This window comes from Mauremys mutica, chromosome 3 (genome assembly GCF_020497125.1).
Source record: "Mauremys mutica isolate MM-2020 ecotype Southern chromosome 3, ASM2049712v1, whole genome shotgun sequence".
NCBI classification, from domain to species: Eukaryota; Metazoa; Chordata; order Testudines; family Geoemydidae; genus Mauremys; species Mauremys mutica.
This window is the reverse complement of record NC_059074.1, coordinates 77001861-77027457: the sequence shown is the minus strand read 5'-3', so window position 1 is coordinate 77027457 and position 25597 is coordinate 77001861. Positions and strand designations below refer to the sequence as shown.

Sequence of the window (25597 nt, the reverse complement as noted above, 5' to 3'; positions counted from 1 at the left end):
TCTCTCCCCCTCCTGTTGCTTGGTAAACCTTCTTGTTCTAAATTGGGCCCCTGATCCTGCAGCTGAATCTGTGTGAGTGGAGCTCTGTGCCTTTGTGGAGCCCTAGGGACTACTCACATGAGATAAGTTACACACAAGTGCTTAAGGCTGGTCTATATGAGCAATGGCGTGTAGGGTATGTGTAACTACATGCCTCAAGGAAAAGCAGGCTTGGTCCTCACTGTCATGTGAGCTTCTGGAGTCTTTCCCCACTGCCGGAGCCTTTCCCTGCTCTGGGGAAAGGCTCCATCAGTGGGACACTACACTGATAAAAATAGCAGCGTAGACCGGGGAGGCACTGCTTGGGCATGGAGAATATATACCCTACGGTTTGGGCGTGTCTTCACTCGCCTAAGCAATGCCTCACCAGCTATACTGCTGTTTATACCTGTGCTGGGGGGGGGGGTGTATGTTCTCTATATGCTGCTGTAAGAATAGACATAGCCTGTATGTTTGAAGACCCGAATCCTCAACTTACTTGTACAGGCAGACTGCAGCGATTCACATGGAGCCCCACTGATAGAACAGGGCCTTATTCTGAAAGTCTTTGGGGTAGGAGCAGTCTTTACACAATCGAACCCCAGTCTTGACTGGGACCTCTAGGTGTTGTTACAATATAAATAATAATAGTACCACAGTGAATGTTAATTTGTTACCCCCATTTCTAAATTGTACAGGAATTGATTTGTAGATAGAAATTGAAACTAAAACACTTAGGTATTTTCACCTGGAAAAGTCTTCCTGAAATTCAATATTGGCTTACCTTTGAACCTTAAGTTACATGGAAACAAATGTGCAATGGAGTATAAATGAGTGATAATTGCAGAATACTGTACAGTATGACAATCCCTGTGAAAAAAAATGTTAAAGTTGTACCATGTTTTATTTTTCTGATTCCAGGCAGATTTGTACAATTAATTAGAAATGAATACCTTTATTGAGCCAACTAATGGATTATGTAAAATAATGTAAAAATTTCTTTATCTTTTTAATTTTACATAATAGCGAACATAATATACTTAAATTTAACATCCTTCTAGGCGGGGAAATACCAAAGAAATCCATCACAGTATCATTTAACTTCAAAAAGGGGAACTAAAGAAAAATGAGGAAGTTAGTTAAATGGAAATTTAACTAACTTCATAAGAATGAAATGCCTACAAGCTGCCTGGAAACTATTTAAAAATAGTAATAGAGACTCGAACTAAAAGTTCAGGATCTATTCGAACCGTATCCTCTCCGTACTGCTGTATGGTTGCAAAATGTGTATGCTATACCTCTCAGACTGGGCAAAGCTGGAAGCTTTCTACACAAAATGTCAACATCCTATTTTGGGCATAAAGTGTAACAACTTCATTCGTAATGCAGACTTTTAGAGTCGCTCCGGTCTACAGACTCCTGGGGCCATTGTCCACAGATAGCATCTTATGCTTTTTGGACATGTTGCCAGAATGCCACAAGATGTTCCGGCAAACACCATTCTCCAGGTGGCTTATAACATCTGAGATAAAATTCCACCAACTGTGAGGTGTAGGTAGCCCAACGTCAGACCACCTATTACATGTATGCATCAAGTCTGTTCCAACATTGGACTCTTGGCCTGTCAAGCCCTGGTGGCCCCACAGGAATGAATCAAATGTCAAATTATCTCTATGGCCAACTGTTGGCTAAGCATTGAAGAAGAACTACTAAATGTATACCCCCAATCAAAAAAAAATAAATTAAGAGAACTAAAAAAATGCCATCATAACTAAACAGAGTAAAAGATAGGTTTCAGAGTAGCAGCCGTGTTAGTCTGTATCCGCAAAAAGAACAGGAGTACTTGTGGCAGTTAGAGGCAAAGAGACATCGTTTCAAAATTGGAAGTCTAATCCTACCAATGAAAATAGAAAGGAGTGTAAACTCTGGCAAGTTGCGTGCAAAAGTTTAATTAGACAGGCCAAAAAAGAATTTGAAGAGCAACTAGCAAAAGACCAAAAAAAAACTATCAGCAAAAATAAAAAATTCTAAGTACATCAGAAGCAGAAAGCCTGCCAAGCAATCAGCAGAGCCATTGGACAATCATGCTGCTAGAAGAGAATACAAAGCTGTTGTGGAGAAGCTAAATTAATCCTTTGCGTCAGTCTTCACTACAGATGATGTGAGGGTGATTGCCACATCTGAACCACTCTTTTTAGGTGACAAATCTGAGGAACTGTACCAGATTGAGGTGTCTCAAAGGAAGTTTTGCAACAAATTGATATGTTAAACAGTAAGTAAGTCACCAGGACCAGATGCTATCCACTCGAGAGTTCTGATGGAGCTCCAGTATGAAACTACAGAACTACTAACCAGGGTATGTAACCTGCCGCTTAAATCAGCCTCGGTGCCAGATAACTGGAGGATAGCTAATGTAACTCTGATTTTTTTTAAAAAGGCTCCAGAGGAGATCCTGGCAATTACAGGCTGGTAAGCCTAGCTTCAGTACCAGCCAAATTGGTTGAAACTATAGTAAAGTACAGAATTATCAGACAGACAGATGAACACAATATGTTGTTTTTTGTAAAGGGAAATCATGCCTCACCAATCTATTAGAATTCTTTGAAGGTGTGAAAAAGCATGTGGACAAGGTTGATGTAGTTGATATAGTGTACTTGGACTTTCAGAAAGCCTTTGATAAGGTCCCTCATCAAAGGCTCTTAAACAAAGGTAGCAGTCATGAGATGAGAGAGAAAGTCCTCTCATCGCTCAGTAACTGGTTAAAAGATAGGAAACAAAGGGTAAGAATAAATGGTTAGTTTTCAGAATGGAGAGAGGTAAACAGTGGTGTCCCCTAAGGATCTGTACTGGGACCTATGCTGTTCAACATATTCATAAATGATCTGGAAAAGAGATTGAGCAGTGAGGTATCAAAGTTTGAGGATGATACTAAATTATTCAAGATAGTTAAGTTCACAGCTTGTGTTGCAAAGAGATGTCACAAAATTGGGTCACTGGGCAACAAAATGGCAGATGAAACTCATTGTTGATAAGTGCAAAGTACTGCACATAATCCCAACTATACATACAAAGTGATGGGGTCTAAATTGGCTCTTACCATTCAAAAAAAAAAAGATCTTGGAGTCATTGTGGATAGCTGCTGAAAAACGCCTGCCCAGAAAAGCTAACAGAACATTAGGAGCCATTAGGAAAGGGATAGATAACAATACAGGAAATATCATAATGCCATTATATAAATGCACAGTGCATCCACACCTTGAATACTGCATGCAGTTATGGTCACACCATCTCAAAAAATATATATTAGAATTGGAAAAGTACAGATGAGGGCAACAAAAATGATTAGGAGTATAGAACAGCTTGCATATGAGGCAAGACTAAAAAGACTGGGACTAAGGGGTGATATGATAAGTCTATAAAATTATGAATGGTGTGGAGAAAGTGCATAAGGAAGTATTATTCACCCCTTCACATAACACAAGAACCAGGGTCACCCAATGAAATTAATAGAGAGCGGGATTAAAACAAGCAAAAGGAAGTACTATGTCACACAATCTTCAGTCAACCTGTGGAACTCATTGCCAGGGGAAGCTGTGAAGGCCCAAACTATAATTGGGTTCAAAAAAGAATTAGATAAGTTCATGGAGGATAGGTCTATCAATGGCTATCAGCCAAAATGGTCAGGGATGCAACCCTGTGCTCAGTATGTCCATAACCTCTGACTGCCAGAACCTGGGACTGGATGACAGAGAACGGATCACTTGAAAATTGCCGCCTTCTGTTTGTTCCCTCTGATGCATCTGGCACCGGCCACTGTCAGAAGACAGAATACTAGGCTAGATGGACCATTGGTCTGGCCCAGTATTAATTAACACTTAATAAGTTAATGAAGATAGCTTGATTGACATGTGACATTAAAAACTTTCCCCATCTTTATTCTCATCATAGCAGTTATTCCTTTATTAGTTTGCTTTAAAGTTTTAATATTGGGTAATTCATGGCAATTAATAAATAGTTATAGGTAGCAGATTTTTTTTTCTTTGGCTTGCTTAGACACAACAAAATGTATGTCAGGATATTTTTTTAAAATATTAAAGATATGTAATATTTGTGTTCTCTTGATCAACCCAAAGAGAATACACAAATTTGGTTAGTCAATTCCATGGTATTTACCAATATACTATTACTTAAAAAAATAATAAAATAAAGACTACAACTTCAGTCCTGGAATGTGAGAATCTTGGTTTCTTTTAGAACCTCACTGTTACAAATTAATCAATTGCTACTTAAAGTCTAGAACTCATTAACTTCTTAAGTTTTACTGTTCCCATGACTGAACTTAAATTAAAACATAAAGCTTCTTTTTTTTGTTCATATTGATCCTGTAATTGTCTACACTGCACAAGCATCCTCTTGTCTCTTAGTTAAATGTAGATGGCAGCGTGTACAGCTGCTTAAAAATAAAAAACTTAAATTTTATGGAAGATGTGCTAGCAGTGTAAATCCACGTTTCATCATTCATTTTATATCAATGATTTAAGCAAAATATATTGGCAATTCTTGTGGATTGAAGAAGAATCTGAAAAAATAAATAAGGGCCCAGTCCTACAAACACTACTAAGATTGGTACTTCTTATCTTGAATATTTACTGTAAAGCTCATTGGGGCCACTCATGAGCCTATATGTGATAATTTGTGTCTGTAGGATCAGGGTCTAACTCAGTAGCAAATGCTTGCAGGATCAGGCCCTGGGAATTGGCTGAGACTTTGATTTAAATGGGCCTTAGGTCTGGCCTTTAATAATTGTACAACTATCAAAAGGATGAACTGGCTGAGAAACTCTCTGGCCCATTAATGTTGATTTTCAATACATCTTGGAACACTGGAGAAGTTTAGAGGACTGGAAGAAAGCTAATGTTGTTCTAATATTTAAAAAGGGTAAACAACATGACCCAGGTAATTATAGGTCTGTCAGCCTGATATTGATCTTGGGCAAAATAATAGAATGGTTGATAGGGGACTTGATTAATAAAGAATTAAAGGAGGGCGATATATCTAACACCAGTCAACATGGGTGTATGGAAAATAAAGTTGATCAAACTAACTTTATATCTTTTTTTGATGAAATTACAAGTTTGGCTGATGAAGGTAATTGTGTTGATATAATATGCTTAGAGTTTTGTAAGGCATTTGCTTGTTACCACAGGAAATTTTGATTAAGAAACTAGATTGAAACAAAATCAACATGGCACACATCAAGTGAATTAAAATCTGGCTAACAGGTCTCAAAAGGTAATTGAAAATGGGGATTCGTTATTGAGTGGATGTGTTTCTAATGGGGTTCCCCAGTACTTAGTTCTTGGCGATATACTATTTAATGTGTTTATCAATGACTTGGAATAAAACACAAAATCATTACCAATCAAGTCTGCAGATGGCACAAAGATTGGGAGGATGATGATTAGTGAAGAGGACAGATTACTAGTACAGACAATACGGATTGCGTGGTAAACTGGGCGAAAGCAAGAAATATGCTTTTCAGTTTGGCCAAATGTAAGAACAAAATGTAGGCAATATTTACAGGATAAGTGACTCTATCCTAGGAAACAGTGACTATGAAAAATAATGGGAGGTCTTGGTTGATAATCTACTGATCATGAACTCCAGTGTAATATTGTGGCCAAAAAGGCTAATGGGATGTTTGGATGTATAAACAGGGGAATCTTGAGTAGGGAGGTTATATTATCTCTGTATTTTGGCACTGGTTAAACCATTACTGGAATACTAGTATTCAGTTCTGGTGCTGAGTTTTTCAACATTCTTCCTGAGCTGTGAAGAGTATTCAGAGAAGAGCCACAAGAAAAATTAAAGGATTGGAAAACATGCCTTATTGTGGGAAATTCAAGGAGCTCAGTCTTGAATCAGAGAGACGGTTAAGGAGTGATTTGATTGCAGTCTGTAAGCCCCTACATGGGGAAGAGAAATTTGTTAATAGAGGGCTCTTCCATGTAGCTGAAAAAGGTATATGGCTGGAAGTTAAAGCTAGACACATTTAGACTAGAAATAAGGTGCACATTTTTAACAGTGTGGGTAATTAACCATTGGAACAATTTACTAAGGGCTTTGGTGTATTCTCAATCACTGTACATTTTTAATGAAGATTGGATGTTTTTTCTGAAGGACATGCTCTGGTTCAAAGAGGAATTAATTCAAGGAAGTTCTATAGGCATGTTATGCAGGAGGTCAGATCAGATTATCATAATGGTCCCTTTTGGCTTTATAGTCTATGGGATAACATAGCTGTGAAGTTTTGTGCCGTTTCAGATGGGGCTACAAATGCATGATTGTACACAATTAAAATCTGTGGTCAACCGCTGGCTATCGTCAAAGCAGGTTATGCTTTACAACAGGTGTTCGTATAGATAAAGATTATATAGCGTGAGCTGTAAGCTACAATAGTACTGATTTAACACAACATCAGAGAAAAACAAGGAAAGGAAGAACATTCATAGCAATGCTTTTTGGTCTAATTGTAAAGTTTGTACTAAAGTGTGATAACATTAAATTGTTATGCAACTTAATCCATTTCATCAGACCCTGAATTATGTACAGTATTCAAATGAAATGTAGTAAAATATATATTTTTGTACATTGCTTGGCATAGTTGAGTCTATAGCATTTGCAGAACAGATTGAGGTTTGTAATGAAAAGGGAAACAAAAATGTAAAATACTGAGTGAACAGCAGGACACGTTTGAGGTGATTATGAAGGATGTTTCTTTATTCTGTCCTTTCTTGTGCTATCTGAAAACAGTAGCAGAGGGTTACAAGCAGAGTTCATCATAGGGTTGTCAATCACTGTCATTTAACATTTGCAATGGAAGATGTCTTTATTCAAGGACAGCTGGGCAAATCAGAGAAACAGATTTGCAGTTAGTAGTCTGTCCAGCCTACACTAAACAAACAAGGACAGGGCAGACATACCGGCCTCTCACATAAAAATATAATGGACTCTGCTGACCTTAGTGCCCTCCATTCAGCTTCATTCCCAGTTGCATAAAAGCTTCGCTACCCATTCCCAATTTCCTTTAATTACCTACATGATGCAGATAAGAAAATGAACCTCACTTACTTACAGTCAGCAATCACACACAGGAAATTAAGTAGGCAAGTTGTTTGAAATAAGATGACTGTTTTGGAAGTAAATAAAACACATCGTACTGGGGAAAAACTAGTGAGAACATATTTTCAGGAATACCAGTTGGTCTGGAATCGCTCAGCTGATCCTGATCCTGACTCCTGCTGCTGCTTGAAACTGCAAGGCAAAACTAAGTAAAAAATCTCCTTGGTAAATATTCTTTAAAATATCTTTGAAGGGGATGTGAGCTAAATAAAAGAGCAGAGCAAACATGCAACATTCTATAGGGCTTAAAAAGATTGTGACCTTAGGTTCAGAGAATAAATGACCGCAGTTTTCACAAGAGATCTGGCAGAGACATCAAGGATTAAGCAGCAGTTGTCTTTAGTCAGTCTTCACTTTTAATCTGCTCTCAAAGTATGAAATAAATTTAATGACACTGCTTTTATTTCTAATTATTCTTAAACTTTCTAGACACTCATTCTTTCACATTTACGTTAGACTATGTAAGTGTAATTTCAGTATACCATAAATGTAACTTGAAAATAATTAGTGGTGTTTATTATTAGACAGACTAACAGTAGAACGTTTATCAAAGACGTTCCAAAGGTGTCCTATAAATTGGGCATAAATCAGGTGTTAAGCTATTATGAATTATGGTAGTCCACCAAGGTATACTAAAAAGAGCATTTTTTTCTAGATCTCACTCTGAATTACTTACCGTTGTGAACGTTTAATTAATATGGATTTGCAGGAAGTCTGATTGGAGACTAAAGCCCATAATATCAAATCTGTAGTACAAGAGAGAGGAAAAAAAAACCTGAATATTTTATCTTTAATTTAACAGTCTCTTCGCTGAATCCATGGTTATGAGGGCATTCTCCTTTTATAACAGCATTGTCTTTCAGACTACCAAAATGTTCATTGATCCAGTTGGTAAAAGGAATCTGTTTGCTTTAATTACAGGCACAAAAGACATCACATATTGATGATTTGATTTGATTTGCAAAGTTTCATATTTTTAGGAAATTATGAAATCCTTCCCACACCAAGCCAGACTAGACACGCTTGGTGCATGTGAACAGTGAAGAAAAGGAAACCTCCCCAATTCTAAGTCCTAGAACTACAGCAGAGCCACTCAGTGGCCAAAGCTACAATTTGGAGGATGCAGTATTCCTGCTGCTGTTGGATTCCCAGTCCACATGGGGCAGTTGATTAGTACAGTACAAGATTCACCAGCTCTGCCCTTGCTACTAGCCCAGCCTGTCCCTATCTCATCCCCAAAACCTTACATGTGGACACACAGGGAACTCCTGTTGTTACTCAGGCCCCCTGTGCAAGTTCCAGAAAGTCCTTGCATACGCGTCAGTTGCAAAGCATAGCCAGCATGTCTGCTGCTCTGCAAGGCACAGAAGACAGGTAGTGTTTAATCTCTAGTAATTAGTTTGCAGTTTTAATAATCTTTTAGACATTGATCATCTATTGCTTGGACATTAAATATTTGTAATATTTAAAATAAACAGACTAGAGTTGTTAGACTGATTTGAAACCCACTGTGTGTCTTGAATGTGTAAAGAAAAGCAGAAACATTTGGATATTCTCTGAAAAATGAAAATGTGCATTATTGACTGCTTGCTTTAAGTCTAAGATTGGCTTCATTACATCAGTTTATAGACGATTTAGCGTGATAGAAGACCTCTATTAGGTCATGTAGTAGATCTCAAATACTGTATTTGACTAATGGGCATATTTCAGTATTTACTATGAAATCTGCATTATTCTGCTCTAACATAAAAATCAGATATATAAAGAGTATTTCAAACTCTTTAATGGTTCCTGAATATTTTAACAAACTACTGTTTTTCTTACTAGCATCTATTGCTCTGATAAATGAGTAAGAAAAAGGATGTTTAAACATCACTAGTCAAAATGGTTGTTTTTAGCAAAATCTCAGCTATATACTCTGATTTCCATGTAGTTTGTTGTAAATGTCCTTTAAAAAGGACAGTGCAAAAAAATGCTACTTAATTGCAATTGCTTTCTTGTATTTTATGTACTTAAAAAAACTATTTTTCCTCCTTTTAATTTTTTTGTTAAGGATGCTGAAGAGTATGCAGATCTTCCAGTGAGACACAATGAAGATCAAATGAACAGTGAACTGGCAAAACATCTCCCCATTGAAGTCAATCCTCATTCATTTGACAGTTCCCACACAAAAACACATCTTCTGCTGCAAGCCCATTTTAGTCGTGCCATGCTGCCTTGCCCAGACTATGCTACTGATACCAAGACAGTGTTGGACCAATCTATAAGAATATGTCAGGTATAGTAATCCATTTCATACTTTATCTGCTGCTTTACTCTTTGGCATTAATGTGTTGTAATATTTTTGATCCAGGAAAAATCCACATTGTTTTCTGGAGATGTATTGCAATATGGTTTTGTTGAGGACTGGAACACCTAAGACAGACACAAATTTATTTAGAAAGTGACCAAATGTCCACAACATTACAGAACTGAATGTAAATAAAGATAAAACTGAACGGCAATAGATATTAGTACTGGTTTAAAGGAGGCAATTAGTGGGTGCTTAGCACCCATCGACAGCCAGCTCCTCCTCCTCCCTCCGGCTCACCCGTAGCCCTGCCAATCAACACCTCCCTCTCTCTCCCAGCACCTCCCACTCACCGCAATCAGCTGTTCTGCAGTGTGCAGAGGCCCTGGGGAGAAGGGGAGGAGCAGGGACAGGGCGCACTCGGGGAAGGGGACAGAACTGGGCAGGAAGAGGCAGGGTGGGGACTTGGGTTGGAGCAGGGGCATGGCCTGGGGCGGAGCGGGAGTTGAGCACCCCTGAGGCAAGGAGGAAGTCAGTGCCTGTAGCCAAGTATCCTCACTGTACTACCTGAAACTGGTCTGCAGTTCCCTATAAGTGAATGTGCTTTGGAAAGCCTAGGCTAGCACTGAGAGATGTGCTTTCCTGTAGACCCAACCTCTATGGGCAATTATTATTTTTGTTATTTATCAACTGTCTTTCACAGGACCCAAAAGTGCTCTAGACATTGCAGAGCTCAAATAAAACTTGCCTGAATATGTTAACAATCTAATTTTAGATGAGATTTTCAGTTGCTATATTCCCCAGTTCTCAACTACCACAGGGCTCGAAGAGCAGGCTGCCACTGCCCAAACTGATTTTAAACCACTCTCCAAGTTTGTGACTTTTGCAGTTGCACAAAAGTCCATACCACCAGGCATTCTAATCTGACCATAAAGAATACCCATAACACACAACCACGTGCACAACAGTCCCCATGAAGGACAATTTAGAGCAGCAAAATAAATCTGGAATAGAATTACTGCAATTGCTAAAAGGGATATTTACACAATTCTGGGAGGCGGTTAAATGCAGCTGTAGTTTGAAGCAAAAATAGGCCAGCTTCTACCTGCTACTGCTAGAGAGGAAGAATCGTACTGTGCTTAAAGTACTGGACTGGGACTCAGGAGATTGGCATTCAGTTCTTGTGTTACCTTGGGCAAACCTCTTAATCTGTCTCTGCCTCAGTTCCCCATCTGTGAAACCAAGGGATAGCAATTTTTTCCTTGTCTTGTCTACTTAGATTATAAGATCCTGAGGGTCTTCTTACTATTTGTATGTACAGCATCGAGCACAGTGGTGGGCACCCTGGGGCCATCAGGGTAATCTGATTGTGGGCTGCGAGACATTTTGCTGATGTTGACCATCCGCAGACATGGCCCCCCTGCAGCTCCCAGTGGCCGCAGTTCCCGGCCAGTGGGAGCTATGGGAAGCAACGCGTGCCGCAGGGACGTGCTGGCTGTCGCTTCCTGCAGCTCCCATTGGCCGGGAAAGGCGAACCGCAGCCACTGGGAGTTGCGGGGGTGGGGAGGCATACCTACAGCAAAATGTCTCGTGGCCCGCAATCAGATTACCCTGATGGGCCGCATGCGTCCCGACGGTTGCCCACCACTGACCTAGCATAAGTAGGTCCAGATCTTCGTTGTGCCTTTAGGCACTGTTCTAATACAAATAAATAGGAGTCATTTTACTGGCTGTGCCAAGCCTCCAGTCTGTAAAACCAGTTCATGAGAGAGGTCCCATGGCAACACTCCTCCCAAAGGAGGTGTGCCATTGTCTGATGGGCAGCACTGCAGTGCCCAGAGGCTGGAGTAGCAAAACACACCACCTGTTAAGGGCAGCACCACTTGTAATATGATTATTGAACCAACTGAAACTAAAATTAAGAATAAGAGTAATAAGCAAATCACATCACGAATATTTTTATTTCTGTAGCCAGAAACTTGGCAAACAGGTTTTGAAAGGAACCCCACTCCCTATATTTCTAATTACTAAAACAAAGGTGATGAAGATTTATTTTAAAGGGAAATTCTTTTTTTAAAACTTTGATTATGAATGGAGTTCACGTGATAGACAGCATTAGTAAGGCCAGAAATTTCACTTCAATTTCATCTAAAGCACCTAATTCATTTAAATAATAATTTGTCACATTAGTGGGCTTTTACTACATAGCAATAGTTGAAAAAGAAAGTGAATTAAAGATCTATTTAGTTATTTTTACTACAAATATTTGTACTAATGTTCTTATACCTATCACAGGATAGGGATTTTTTAAAACTGTTGTCACTTTTTTTAAAATGAAGTATTCGGTTACATTAAGCAGAAGAAAAAGTTCCTGAACAATTATCTTACTATAACAGAACTTGTATGTGCCTTTGTCCTCTACCAGTAGATATTGGTATATACACAGCCATGTGAGCAGGAAAGAAAGAAAGAGACATTTTTGTGTTTTGAAACTGTCACGTGGTTTACCTCCCTTGGGAGAATATTTGCTTCATCTTATTAGTCATGCTTTCCAAATGAAGGTTAAAGTTCCTAAAGCTTAAACAATAGACAGGGTTACACTTTCCGTGTGGGTTGTTACCTTTTTTCCCTAGCACTGACCTGTTGATGAACTCTGGGTCAACTGGGGTGGAGAAAAAAGATCTTAGTTGTGAGAAAGGAACTGATCGAAGAAGGATCAATTGATAAATTTGTGTGTGTATAGATATATAGAGATATAGATATATAGTTCTGTGTGTGTGTGTGTGTGTGTGTGTGTGTGTAACATTGTGGGGAGGGGCAGAGGCGACATCAGGAGTCAAGCTGGTCAGATTGTGACAGCTCAGTGAGCCAGTATTTTTTCCTAGAGACTTTCTTCTTGTGTTCAAGATGCTAACCTTTTGTTTATTTACTTATTTTTAAAAACTCTCCAGCTGTTAAGTTTGTGCAGATAACCTTCAAGATGTGAACGAAATGTAAACTGATGCACTGAAGCCTGCCAATGGGCACATCAAAGGTGGACTCCCCACAGCAGTGCTGCCTTCGTGCTCCAGGGAGCCAAGGCAGCACCATTGGAGGAGAATTTCAAATGCTTATGCCTCAGCAGAGAGGCCCTGAACTCCCACCCCATCTCATGCCCACTGCAGAATGGAAGATCCCTACTTTTCACCCCGACATACAAGCCTCTTTACCCTCCAGTCCCCCACATATTTCTCACCTACTCCATCATTCCTTCTGCCTCTGAGCCTGCCCCTTGTCTACACTACCGTTTAAGTCGATGTAAGTTACGTTGCTCAGGAGTGTGAAAAAACCACCCCCGAGCGACGTAACTTACATCAACTTAACACAGTGTCTACACCGCGCTATGGCAGCGGGAGGCACTCTCTCGCCAACATAGCTTCCGTGTCTCATTGAGATGGATTAATTACGTCTACTGGAGAGCATGCTTCCATCAACGTAGCGTGTCTTCACCAGATGCACTAAATCGATTTAGCTGGGTAGTGAAGACAAGCCCTTAGTGTGTCTGTGCTGAGCAGAGCTAGTGATGAGTCAGGGAAGCAAGCTAGCAGTGTCAGATAACAGAAATAGTTGACAGATCTGAGCAGTTCTATCAGCTAATCTTGGCAAAATTCAATTAAGTTATTTTTAAATGTTCCTTCTGCAATCATTAGTCAACCTTTTACTTAAAAAATCCAGTTGTCCTCTGAGAATTTATTGAGCCAAATTTGGAGACTAATTTCACCAAATTCATTTCACTTAATTAAAGCATAAAATGGGGATGGGGGTGGGGGGGACTTAATCCGGACTGAAGTTCAAATCTCAACACATTTACTGGTGAATTACTAGCAGTTCCTTCATAACACACATGCATGCGCACACCTCACACGCAAATGCCCTGCACACACATTGTGCATGATTGTTACACAAATACCATGCTTTGTAAAAGGGAAAATACTTGTCAAATACTGTCATCAAAAATTCATATTACTTTCTTATGCGTACACCTGAAGTCCTGAAACTTTTGTAAACATAAATGCAGCATAATCAGACAAACAGAAACTGTTCATAGGTTAATCACATAAATCTATTTAAATCACTAAGTTTATTTCTTGGGGCTTCCAATGCAGAAATCCTCCTAAATTTTTCTTCTCCTCTTTCAAGACAGGTCTCTTTAAACAAAGGTATCTTATTTAGTGGTCATTATATAGATCCATAGATTCTAAAGCCAGAAGGAACCATTGTGATAATCTAGTCTGACCTTCTGTATGCCACAGGCTATGGAACTTCCCCAAAATTATATATATTGCAATTCCCATGAGTCTGCTGTTTTCCTGGATCCTTCAGGGACCAACAAATGTTCACTTCCATCTTGGAATAACTTCTTTTAAGGCTGAATGTCCCCTGATCTCTTTTAAAGTTTAATTTCTGTTACAAAAGCCTCTTTCAGAATAAGCAACAGTAAATATGTTCAAACAAGCTTATTTTCATTTGGGTAAAGGTCTAAAACCCTTCACTCTCCCAATCCAAAGTGCTTGCAGCCTTTATCATAAAATTTCTTTTCCTGAGACAGAGATTTCCCCTGCCCCTTTAAACATTTTGTTTTTTATATTACAGCTCTATATTGAAATATGCTCAAGATGGAAAACGAATTCTTAAGCTTAAATGTCAAATGTCAGTTAAAGAGTTTATTCCCCCACCATACAGAACAATAACCTGGTTCCAGCAGTCTCACTGCTGTCCCAATAAGGAAATACGATTGTTGCCATAGAAAGGGGGACAAACATGCTTCGCATGCTATAGCATTGCTATGATTAATATCATTTAGACATGGGCTTAGTTCATTGTAACAAGGTGTTTGTTACAGTGAAATTTGTCATATACTCACCTGGGACTGGGGGAAGGGCATGTGGTGTCCATTCCTATTTGCTGCACAAATCCCGGGAATGTTGTTGTGTGGTCTACCTGGCAGCTGAGTGACCGTTTTGGCAGTTAATAGCTTTGGAGTCCTTAATGGGGCTGCAGGAATTTTCTGTATGAATGGCTGTGCCCCCCATTGAAAAGTAAGAGACAAGGACTAAGGAAGGCACTTCCAGTGAGAGAAAGGATGGACTTACGCTTAAGGCATAGGACTGATGCCTGGGAGATCTGTGTTCAGTTTCCAGCACTGCCACAGACGTCTTGTTTGATCTTGAGTAAGTCACTTCATCTCTCTTTGCCTCAGTGTCCCATCTGTAAAAAGGGGATATTACTCCATTTTTCTGACTCTTTGTCTGCCTTTTCTATTTAGATTGCTCCCGACCCAAAGAACTCAGTCTTTTGCTAAATGTAATGTACAGCACCTAGTACAACAGTAATTAATTTCAGCTAAGTCTCTGGACACTGTCATAACGCAAATAATTGTTTTTAAAGTTATCTTTGCATGGTCTTCATAAGTCCCATACGCCACTCCCATCCTGCCTCACTAAAAGAGGACATAAGGCTCTGTGGAATAGCGCTGAACATGCCAACAGTTGCATGACTAATTGATATTTTTTCAGAAGGACAAGGGTGAGAGTAATATCTTCTATTGGACCAACTTCTCTTGGTGAGAGAGACAAGCTTTCGAGCTTACACAGAGCTCTTCTTCGGGTCCCGTGCCTGCCAGGTCCTGAAGAAGAGCTCTGTGTAAGCTCATAAGCTTGTCTTTCTCACCAACAGAATTTGGTCCACTATATTACCTCATCCACCTTGTCACTAATATCCTGGGACACCGACATGACTACAACTACACTGCCTACAACAAAGGATGATATTTCTTCAGTCTTGTGATGAAGTAGAAGACACTATAGTAGAAGACAAAATTTGTGTTTATTCTAACTAAATGATTCATCTAATATTTTGATAGTGTAGTAGTAGTGCTTACTGTTTTGAAAGCAATGCCCCATCTTTGTTCCTATCCCTGATTTAATAATATCTGAAACAGAATAAATCAAATCTCTTTTTTGCTACTCTTATCAAGCCCTATACTTTCTGGCTGTGTATTCAGCGATCAGCTCTTATTCTCCTGTTCTGAAACTACCTACTATATTTGTATTAATTGAAATGGATAATTGAGATAGTAATACAATCCAGCTCACATTCAGCAGGGCAGTCACTTTCACTGAGAAATAATATGACAGCAGCTGGCTTTGCATTTGGATTGGCTACGAGCCTCCACTTGTAGTATAATCGTTGATAAAACATTTTAGTATTTCCAGGGAGTAGGACTGCCATGGAGCTCAGCCTTAACCTTTGAAGAGTGTTTGCCTATGGATGTGTTAAGCACATCTCAGTAGGATACCTGTACATTGAGAGAAGACAGAAGAGAAGTCAGATCTGGAATTGTAGACAGAAGTACAGTTTGCAGTGAGAAATATGCACATCCCTTAACTGAGTAACCATGAGATTGTAGTGCTGTTTTGTTACCCCTTTGCTATCTTGTATCCAAACTTAGAGTGTAAGATCTTCAGGGCAGGGGCCTTAACTCCTTGTTCGAACTGTGAGGCCTAGCACATTTTGGGGTATTGTTAAATAATAATAAGCTTATGGTAATTGAACTGGGTCTTTTGCATTAGCTGTCTCAGAAGGCACCTTAAAAATATGTATTAAAAACAAGTATTCTGCCTCATTTAGCTAAATTTAACATACACCCTATATTTGTACGCACAAGTAACTTGTGACTGACCAGACTCACTGGTGTGCTTTAGACGGAGCTATGTCTAGCACTCCTCAGCTAGAAGATAGGTTGCTGTCATACTAGCACATTTGTGATCAGCAGAGGTGCCTGAACTATAGTCCTGAACATATAAGACAGAGAATGTGCTCCTCCACTTTAGAGCTTGCTTCCCCCATCACCTTCATCATTAATAGCCCTAGTTTCAGAGCATGTTCCAAACTCCATTTGTTTTCCCTAGCTGTGGAGAAGTGGGAAGGCTCTGCTGGGAGATCTTAGCTATGTTTATAGCTGCTGTTTATTGCTGGTTGCTGTAGATAATGTGATTAATGGATGAAGAGAGTCTGCTACAGGAGCGGTCTATTTTATGGTTGTATATTTAAGAATTGTTGAGTAGCGCCTGGAGCAAAGGATAGTCGCTCCATTTTAATGGATGTGTGTATTACTAAAAATAAACAGGAAGCCTTTGAAGGAGGGAAAGGAGAAAAAAAATTAAATAAACTTAAAAATATAGAGAGAGCTTCTGAAACACATTAATTTAGCCAGTATATACACTGTGTATGGATGTGTGTAGCACACCGATGGTGGTAGCCGAATTCAGTCACCATTGTAATACTAGCTGCTTCCACATTTGGACTGATATTATCCTAGCTCAGAAGGGCAGAAGCAACAGAGTAATCAAAACTCTTCACCTAGGATGTGTGCTGCACTGATCGTGTTCATTTACAGATAATAAACAGATGTGTAGTGTTGTAGAGGGAGTACCTATGCATACTACATGTTCAGAGGAACTTAAATGCCAGCTCTCTTTAGAGAGATAATTTATTTTGTAGGCCTATGATTTTTTTTTTTTTTTACTTTGGCACATCATAGATAAACTTGTAAACTGTTGTATGGCAGCACTTGGTGACAGTTTAATGATGATACGGTGCTGCTTATGTACAATCCCTCCCCCACCCATGACAAACCTTTTCCCAGTTGGGGCTGGAGGAAATGACTAATGCTTAACCCATTTGTGTGATCAATTCACTTAAGCAGCTACTGTGAAATGTTAATCACAACTTTAATTTGTACTGCATTAGCATTTTGATTAACTTGTAGGCTTGCTAGCACACTTGAAGCACTTTTACTCATAGTTACTGCTCGGAAATGACTTTTTGATTAATTAAGTTTGTTAGACAGCAGCTGAGCTTCCTGAATGCTAACCTTATGGGGCCAAAAGTTCAGGAGAAAGTTACTGTGAACAACTGCTGCTGTTGGGAAAAAAAATCTTATAAATGCACTTAAAATAGTTTCATTATTGACAAAATATTGTACTATTAATTGGAAATTGACCGTAACCTTTAGAAAGGGCATATTTATCTTAAGAAAATGGCTGTAGCTTTTTGCTGCATTCGGTAGACTGATGTAAGCTTTGAAATTGGATATAGTGGTATCTTTAAGAACTTGGAGCTTGTTTATATTGGTGAGAGTGGGTTTTCATTGCCATGGGAATTTCTCAAAAGTACTTTATTATGCTGTTGGGCTGATAAGCATAATACAGTATATCATTTTATAAATTAATAACAATTTAAGAATAAGTTGGATTTCTGAACTTAACAAATTTTTGACCAGTTGGATAAAATACTGTAATGTTCATGTTGCCGGTATCGCAATCCGTGGCTGGTTCTATCTCTGTAAAACGCTTTAAAGCAAAACCAGTAAGAAACTTAGAGAGTTGGGCTCAACCAAATATATACAAAAGATGATCCATTCTTTCCATAGTTCAGATCACATTGATAATATTACTTTAGAGACTGAAGGAGCAACACAGAGGATCTTATAAAGCATCTGGGAAGGTCTTAGTTTGCATGCATCAGAGAGACTTTCAAGGGGGTAGGGGATGGAGAAGAGTGCGTATAGTAATGGGGGGCAAAGCAGTGGAAGAGGGAGGCGAAAATGTGTGAAGGAGAGGGGTTACAGAGAATAATATAAAAGGAGTGCCATCTGCCCTACTGGCTGCTTTCCTATTAACTGCAAATAAGGTAAGCTGTCTTTTCCTCAGAGGCGATACAGGTATACAATTCCGATTTACTGCATTTGAAAAACAAATTATTTAACTTTTGCAGAGGAAAAGTAATTACATTTTTTCTCAAAAGGTATCTTCCTAGGCCCAGTACTCTCAAGTAGAGCTGTCCGAAAAGAAGAGAATGACTTTCTGTGAAAATTTTCACGCTTGAGAAAGTTTTATCTTGAAACAGGGCAAAACATCAAAAACCATGAAAATTTTCACAGGAAAAATTCCATTTCAGGAGAATTGAAACAGAATTTTTTAGTTTCCAGGGAAGGCTCTTGTCAATTTCACAAAGCCTTCCAGCCCAGCTGCTGGAGAGAAAGAAAGCCCACCACTCTGCCTCCCTGCCAGCTCTGGAAGCCGGGGAAACATTGCCCATCTCCCAGACCTGGGATGGTGAATGCAGGAAAGTAGCGCATCTCAGTGCTCTCTCCATCTCCCAGAATTGGCGGATGAGGTGGTGGCTGTGTGCTTTAGTGCTATTTCAATAAAAGTTTAGTCAAATGTGCAGATGTGGTCACCCCATCTCAGAACAGATATATTGGAATTAGAAAACGGTTCAGAAAAGGGCAACAAAAATTAGGGGAATGCTTCCATATGAGAAAAGAGTAGTAAGACTAGGAATTTTCAACTTGGAAAAGAGATGACTAATGGGGCATATGATAGAGGTCTGTGAAATCATGACTTGCGCCGAGAAAGTACATAAAGAAGTGTTATCTACTCCTTCTCATAACACAAGGGGTCACCAAATGAAATTAATAGGTAGCAGGTTTAAAACAAACAAAAGGAAGTATTTCTTCACACAATGCACAGTCAACCCGTGGAACTCTTTAGATTATAACAGGGTTCAAAAAAGAACTAGATAAATTCATGGTGGATAGGTCCATCATGGCTATTAGCCAGGATAAGCAGGGATAGTGTCCCTAACCTCTGTTGGCCAGAAGCTGGGAATGGGTGACAGGGCATACCTCTGGGGCACCTGGCATTGGCCATTGTTGGAAGACAGGATACTGGGCTAGATGGACCTTTGGTCTGACCCGGTATGGCCAGTTCTAACACTGCCATAGTAATAAATCATCATTATTAAAAATAATCAAATGCTTATTAATGTTTTAAAAGCAAGTTTGTAAGGGCTGTTAAACATCTGTATTCTTAAATACTTTGTGAGGTGTGTTAAACCAAATGTGTCCTATAAAAAATGTTTAAGGTACCAACATATACATATAAGCATATTATTATATATGTATTTACATATATGTATGCATACCAACTATCAATATTACCCATATATTATCATTTATCACAAGTTATGTAAAAATATAGCTGGTATTTAATTATTCAAAAAAAAAGTGTAATCCCTCTTATATATTAGTATATATACCCCTAATATTCTGTAAGCACAACACACTTATAATCCTAACCAAAGCCCATCTCATCGACCACCAACTAAGTATAAAGGCCTCTTTATGTCACCCACAGGTTACCAAAGCACAATTCTACATCCAATGCCTCAGTCATGGACCCGGGCCTAACATTCCCAGGTTCACTATAAAAAACTAAAAACAATTAAAAAATAAAATCTATCCATCAGTCGTAGGAGGGAATGTGCGAACTAAGGAACAAATGGGGCATAAATGTGTAAATAAAAAAGTAAGATGGCTACATAAGTGTTTAGCCCACTAGGCCATCTTCAGTCTATGTATTATGCTTTTCCGGGACAATGGGTAAAGCAATAAAAAGACAAAAATGGGGGAAATGTAGTAGGAAGAGAGCCTGCAGCATAATCCAGGTCTGAGGCCTGGGCTAACGTGGTAGTCAAAGTTTTACTAATATAAAGCAAAGACAAGCTGTGAGCAAAAGGCATGACCTGCTCACAAAATCTGGCAAACACAGAACTAATATTGCGAAAATACACATTCCTAAGAAGTGCTAGACACAGAGTACTCATGCAAACACATCCCAATATCAAGTGGTGCCAAAACATCCCAATATCAAAAACATTCCCCACGAATAACAGAAACACACAGACCCCTCCTAAAAGATAATGTCAAGATAACAGTACGTAATAAAAATGTTTTACTCAAACCAACATGTACAAGGTGATAGGTGATAACTAGCCATGTCCGAGGGCAGTAACTGACTATGTCAGAGGGGCAGTACATAACTTTTTTGTATAGGCATATAAAAATGTATCTCAAAGGAAGTGTCTTTGTCTAGCCTAAAAAGGAACAGAAAGTCCCACTGTTCATTGAGCTGGTCCATTGTTATGGGCAAACATGTATTAGTGGTCTGGTAAAGTTTGCAGGATACTAATACCGTGCTTTGCCGACAATAAACCTGGGCTGGTGCCTTTGTACATTGACGAATCTTGTGGTCATTGGCAGTTCGCTTGAAATTGCTTTGCCAGCTGTCTGCGCAGAGCTGTGGCAGCACACAGGAAAAACACAAAAAGAACACACACACACACACAGCCGAACATCTAACCTCACCTGGGTCTGTGTGCAGCCTATATAATCGTAGCAATGAGATACAACAATCATTAATAATGTAGTTTAATTACCGATTAATTTATTCAAATATAACCCTTGCACAAGATTTAAATCAATTTTAGCTATAGGAAAAGTTTGAAGAGTCTGTGTTGTTCTATTTTGTTCAAAAGAAAGAAGAGATTTGACAGAAATGCTATGTCTCTTGAAGGACCTAGTTATTAACATAAAATCATCACTGACAAAGATTACAGATGACACAAAAATTGGGGGCATGGTACATAATGAAGAGGACAGGTCACTGATTCAGAACGATCTGGATTGCTTGATAAATTGGAGGCAAGCAGATGATATACAATGTAATATGGCTAAATATAAATATAGGAATGATGAATATAAGCTTTACTTACAGGATGGGGGCCACTGTCCTGGGAAGCAGTGACTGAAAGAAGATTTGGAGGTTGTGGTGGATAATCAGCTGAACCAGGAGCTCCCAGTGCAATGCTGTAGCCAAAAGGGCTAATGCAATCTTTTGATACATAAACAAGGGAATCTTGAGTAAGGGTACAGAAGTTATTTACCTCTGTATTTTACAGAATCATAGAAATATAAGATTAGAAGGGACCTTGATAAGTCATCTAGTCCAGCCCCCTGCACTCATGGCAGGACTAAATATTATCTAGCCCATCCATGACACATGTTTGTCTATCCTGTTCTTAAAAACATCCAACAATGGAAATTCAACAACTTCCCTACGTAATTTGTTCCTGTGCTTAACTACATTTGCAGTTAGGAAGTTTTTCCTAATATCTAACCTAAATATTCCTTGCTGCAATTTAAGCCCATTACATCTTGTCCTGTCCTCAGTGGATAATATTCAATATCTTCATTAACGATCTGGAGGATGGTGTGGACTGCACCCTTAGCAAGTTTGCAGATGACACTAAACTGGGAGGAGTGGTTGATACGCTGGAGGGTAGGGATAGGATACAGAGGGACCTAGACAAATTAGACGATTGGGCCAAAAGAAATATGATGAGGTTCAACAAGGACAAGTGCAGAGTCCTGCACTTAGGACAGAAGAATCCCATGCACTGTTACAGACTAGGGATCAAATGGCTGGGCAGCAGTTCTGCAGAAAAGGACCTAGGAGTTACGGTGGATGAAAAGCTGAATATGAGTCAACAGTGTGCCCTTGTTGCCAAGAAGGCTAATGGCATTTTGGGTTGTATAAGTAGGGGCATTTCCAGCAGATCGAGGGATGTGATCATTCCCCTCTACTCAGCACTGGTGAGGCCTCATTTGGAGTACTGTGTCCAGTTTTGGGCCCCACACTACAAGAAGGATGTGGATAAATTGGAGAGAGTCCAGCGGAGGGCAACAAAAATGATTAGGGGGCTGGAGCACATGACTTATGAGGAGAGGCTGAGGGAACTGGGATTGTTTAGTCTGCAGAAGAGAAGAATGAGGGGGGATTTGATAGCTGCTTTCAACTACCTGAAAGGGGGTTCCAAAGAGGATGTATCTAGACTGTTCTCAGTGGTAGAAGATGACAGAACAAGGAGTAATGGTCTCAAGTTGCAGAGGGGGAGGTTTAGGTTGGACATTAGGAAAAACTTTTTCACTAGTAGGGTGGTGAAGAACTGGAATGGGTTACCTAGGGAGGTAGTGGAATCTCCTTCCGTAGAGGTTTTTAAGGTCAGGCTTGACAAAGCCCTGGCTGGGATGATTTAGTTGGGTTTCGTCCTGCTTTGAGCAGGGGGTTGGACTAGATGACCTCTTGAGGTCCCTTCCAACCCTGAGATTCTATGATTCTATAAGGAGAAAAATGTATCATCCTTCTCTTTATAACACCCTTTTATATACTTTAAGATTTACTTGAAGATTGTTATCATGTCCCTCCTCAGTCTTCTCTTCTTCAAAACAAACATACATAGTTTTTTCAATCTTTCCTCTTAGGTCATGTTTTCTAGACCTTTAGTCATTCTTGTTGCTCTCCTCTGGACTTTCTCCAATTTGTTCATGTCTTTCCTGAAAGGCGGTGCCCACACAGTACTCCAGCTGAGACCATATCAGTGTTGAATATAGTTGAAGAGTAGAGTAGCACTGGTAAGACTGCTTCTGGAAGACTGTGTCTAGTTGTGGTGTCCACAATCTAAGAAGGATGTTGATAAATTGGAGAGGGTTCAGAAAGAGCCCTGAGAATGATTAATAGATTAGAAAACATGCCTTATAGTGATGGACTCAAGCAGTGCAATCTATTTAACTTAACAAAGAGAAGGTTTAAGAGGTGACTTGATTACAGTCTATAAGTACCTACATGGGGAATAAATATGTGATGATGGGCTCTTCAATTTAGCAGAGAAAGGTATAGGTTAGAAGTGAAAGCTAGACAAATTCAGACTGGAAATAAGGCATAATTTTTTAACAATGAGGGTAATTAACCATTGGAAAAAACTACCAACAGTCCTGGTGGATTCTCCATCACTGGCAACTTTTAAAACAAGATTGGGTGTTTTTCTTAAAAATATATGCTCTAAGAATATTTTTGAGAAATTCTATGGTATGTGTTATACAAGAGGTCAGACAGGTAATCACAACAGTCCCTTCTGGCCTTCGAATTTATGAATCTATTAATTTTAACTCATAAAGTAAATCACTGATTTACTTGTTTGTAAGTGCTGTACTTTTTCAGCGGATACACTGTAGCCTTCCTACTAAAGTGAAAGGTTGAATCTCCGCTTTAAAGGCAAAACAGAACTCAACCTTAATTATGAAGTCACAACCACTACCTCACAGTCGCAGTATTATAAAGTGTAACCATGGCGAAAACAAGAGATTCCCAAAATGTATGTGAGAAGTAGGCCTTGCCCTCTAAGGTCCAAGATATTAGACTCTAGCACTTCAGTGTCGCATGTAAAAACATGTAAGTCATTTTAGAGCTCCTAAAATTGTATGTATTATGCAGTTTCTCTTCCACCTAAGACTGTTCAGTTGGACTTGAGTTACAAGTGGCAAGATACAAAAACTAGTACCAAGAAAAATTTTAAAATTCTCCAGAATATTTCTAAAATGACAGATTTCAATGTGATTATAATGGCGCCTATGGCTGGATCAGTTTTATAAGTGTGTGTGTGTTTGTTTTCAGTATGTAAACGGCATACTTTATTTGAACATATGTACTGAAACTGTCTCGAAAGTGCATGGGTAGAAGCTTCTGCCACTGCCATTTCTTCCCATGTTGCATTACTTCCTCTTTTAAATATATGTATTAAAATAGCTTCAGGGGGAGTTCTATATCTCTCTCTATAAAAACTACTAAGGAAAGAAGACGATTTTAGATCAAATTCCCAAGGGTAGAAGATAACATCCACTTTGACGGCTAAAAGGTTCCAGACCCTGTAGAACAGTTCCTGTTTCCTATTTGAGCAGGAAGCCATCAGTCAATTTGAGGAAACCACTATTTGTGGCACATAAGAAGAAAAGCTGACACTTTCAGTTCCCATTCCCCAGATTAGAACCGACTGCGAATCAGCCAGTTGGCTCTAGAGTTCAGAAACCCTAGTATGAGTGGCTGAGAGAAGCAACTGTATCCATTCACATCAGGACCCAGCGGACTTTGAAGGCACAATAGGGCAGCATTTTGTGTCCTCTTGATGATTGACCTAAACCTCTATGACGGAAGTTTCTATTTCAATTCTCACTGCCTTGCCCTTCAGATCTTGCTGGAAGTGACAGCTAGCTTATGAAACCCCTCTGATGTTTGAGACTGATAATTAGCTTAACTTTCAATGTGAGAGACAAGAGTCCCTGTCACCTACATAGACTCCACTCTACGAGAGATTTCTATCTATCTTTACCACCATTAATCATGGAGGAGCCAGGGGAGCCCTGTGGGAAATATGGAACATCACTGGTCTCTCTGGTGTAGCATAGGAGGAGCAACTGAAGAGAGAGAGCCAGGAAGAGAAGAGGCAACTCCCTGCTGCCTTGCACCATCTGCCCTCAGCATCAGTAGACCAACCTAGAGAAAGGGGCATCTGGGACATAGGAAGCACCACAAAATAAGATACATATGGAAGAAAGGGAAGAAGCCTCGCTTGGTCAGAGAGGAAAAAGAGGAACCTGAGGAGGGAAGGAAAATGGAGACCCCCAGTGGCGACAACAGAGTGGACCCTATCCAAAAAAAAATTGGGATTAGAAGGCAGAATCTATATATGGCTTGCCTTTCCCCCTTGCCAACCACTGATGGAGAAGCAGCCACCCAGTGCCCCTTGCAAATTCCTTAGAGGTTGGCAGAGTCACCTGAAGTGAGCACTGAGGCGCTCATATAGGAGGCGTTCCTGGGGAAAAGAGAAATAGTCAAAATCAATATCAGAATCAAAATACTACCCTGAAATCTGAATATCAACTTAATACAAATATTTGCTCATCCCTAGTGACTGATACTATCTTACTCTACACCAGCTTTATTACAGAGTGAGCCAGAAGTCCCATATATCGAACGTCTACAGTTGATCTTTATAGCAAATAAACTTTCAGTCCCTTGGATGTTTTCTAGTCAAGATGTGTGACATGAAGGCCAAAATAGTGCTGTAGTACACCTCATTAATTGTTACTGTGATTATTTATATAGCATCATTGGAGCACGTGGCACTTTAAGACAAGAAGCACTTAAAAGGCTTACAAGCAAAGGCCTTAATCCTGCATGAAGAGCCATGTGAGTGCAGCCCATATCTGTGTCGGCTAGGGGCCAAAATAGTGCAGGATCGAGGCCAATATATGATTATGCAGATTTTCTACTTTCTTCCTTTATTTCACTGTCATTCTTTATAACAAAATCAAGAATAATACATATT

The 25597-nt window shown here is 39.4% G+C and overlaps 1 protein-coding gene across 1 annotated transcript in view; it reads left to right on the top strand.

Annotated features, from left to right (window-relative positions):
* The window catches only part of ASCC3 (activating signal cointegrator 1 complex subunit 3), a 492957-nt gene that overhangs the window by 451978 nt on the left and 15382 nt on the right, over positions 1-25597 (top strand). Inside the window, exon 37 of the mRNA XM_045011487.1 lies at positions 9254-9478. Within this exon, the coding sequence (XP_044867422.1) occupies positions 9254-9478 (225 nt within the window). The remainder of the gene's footprint in view (positions 1-9253; positions 9479-25597) is intronic.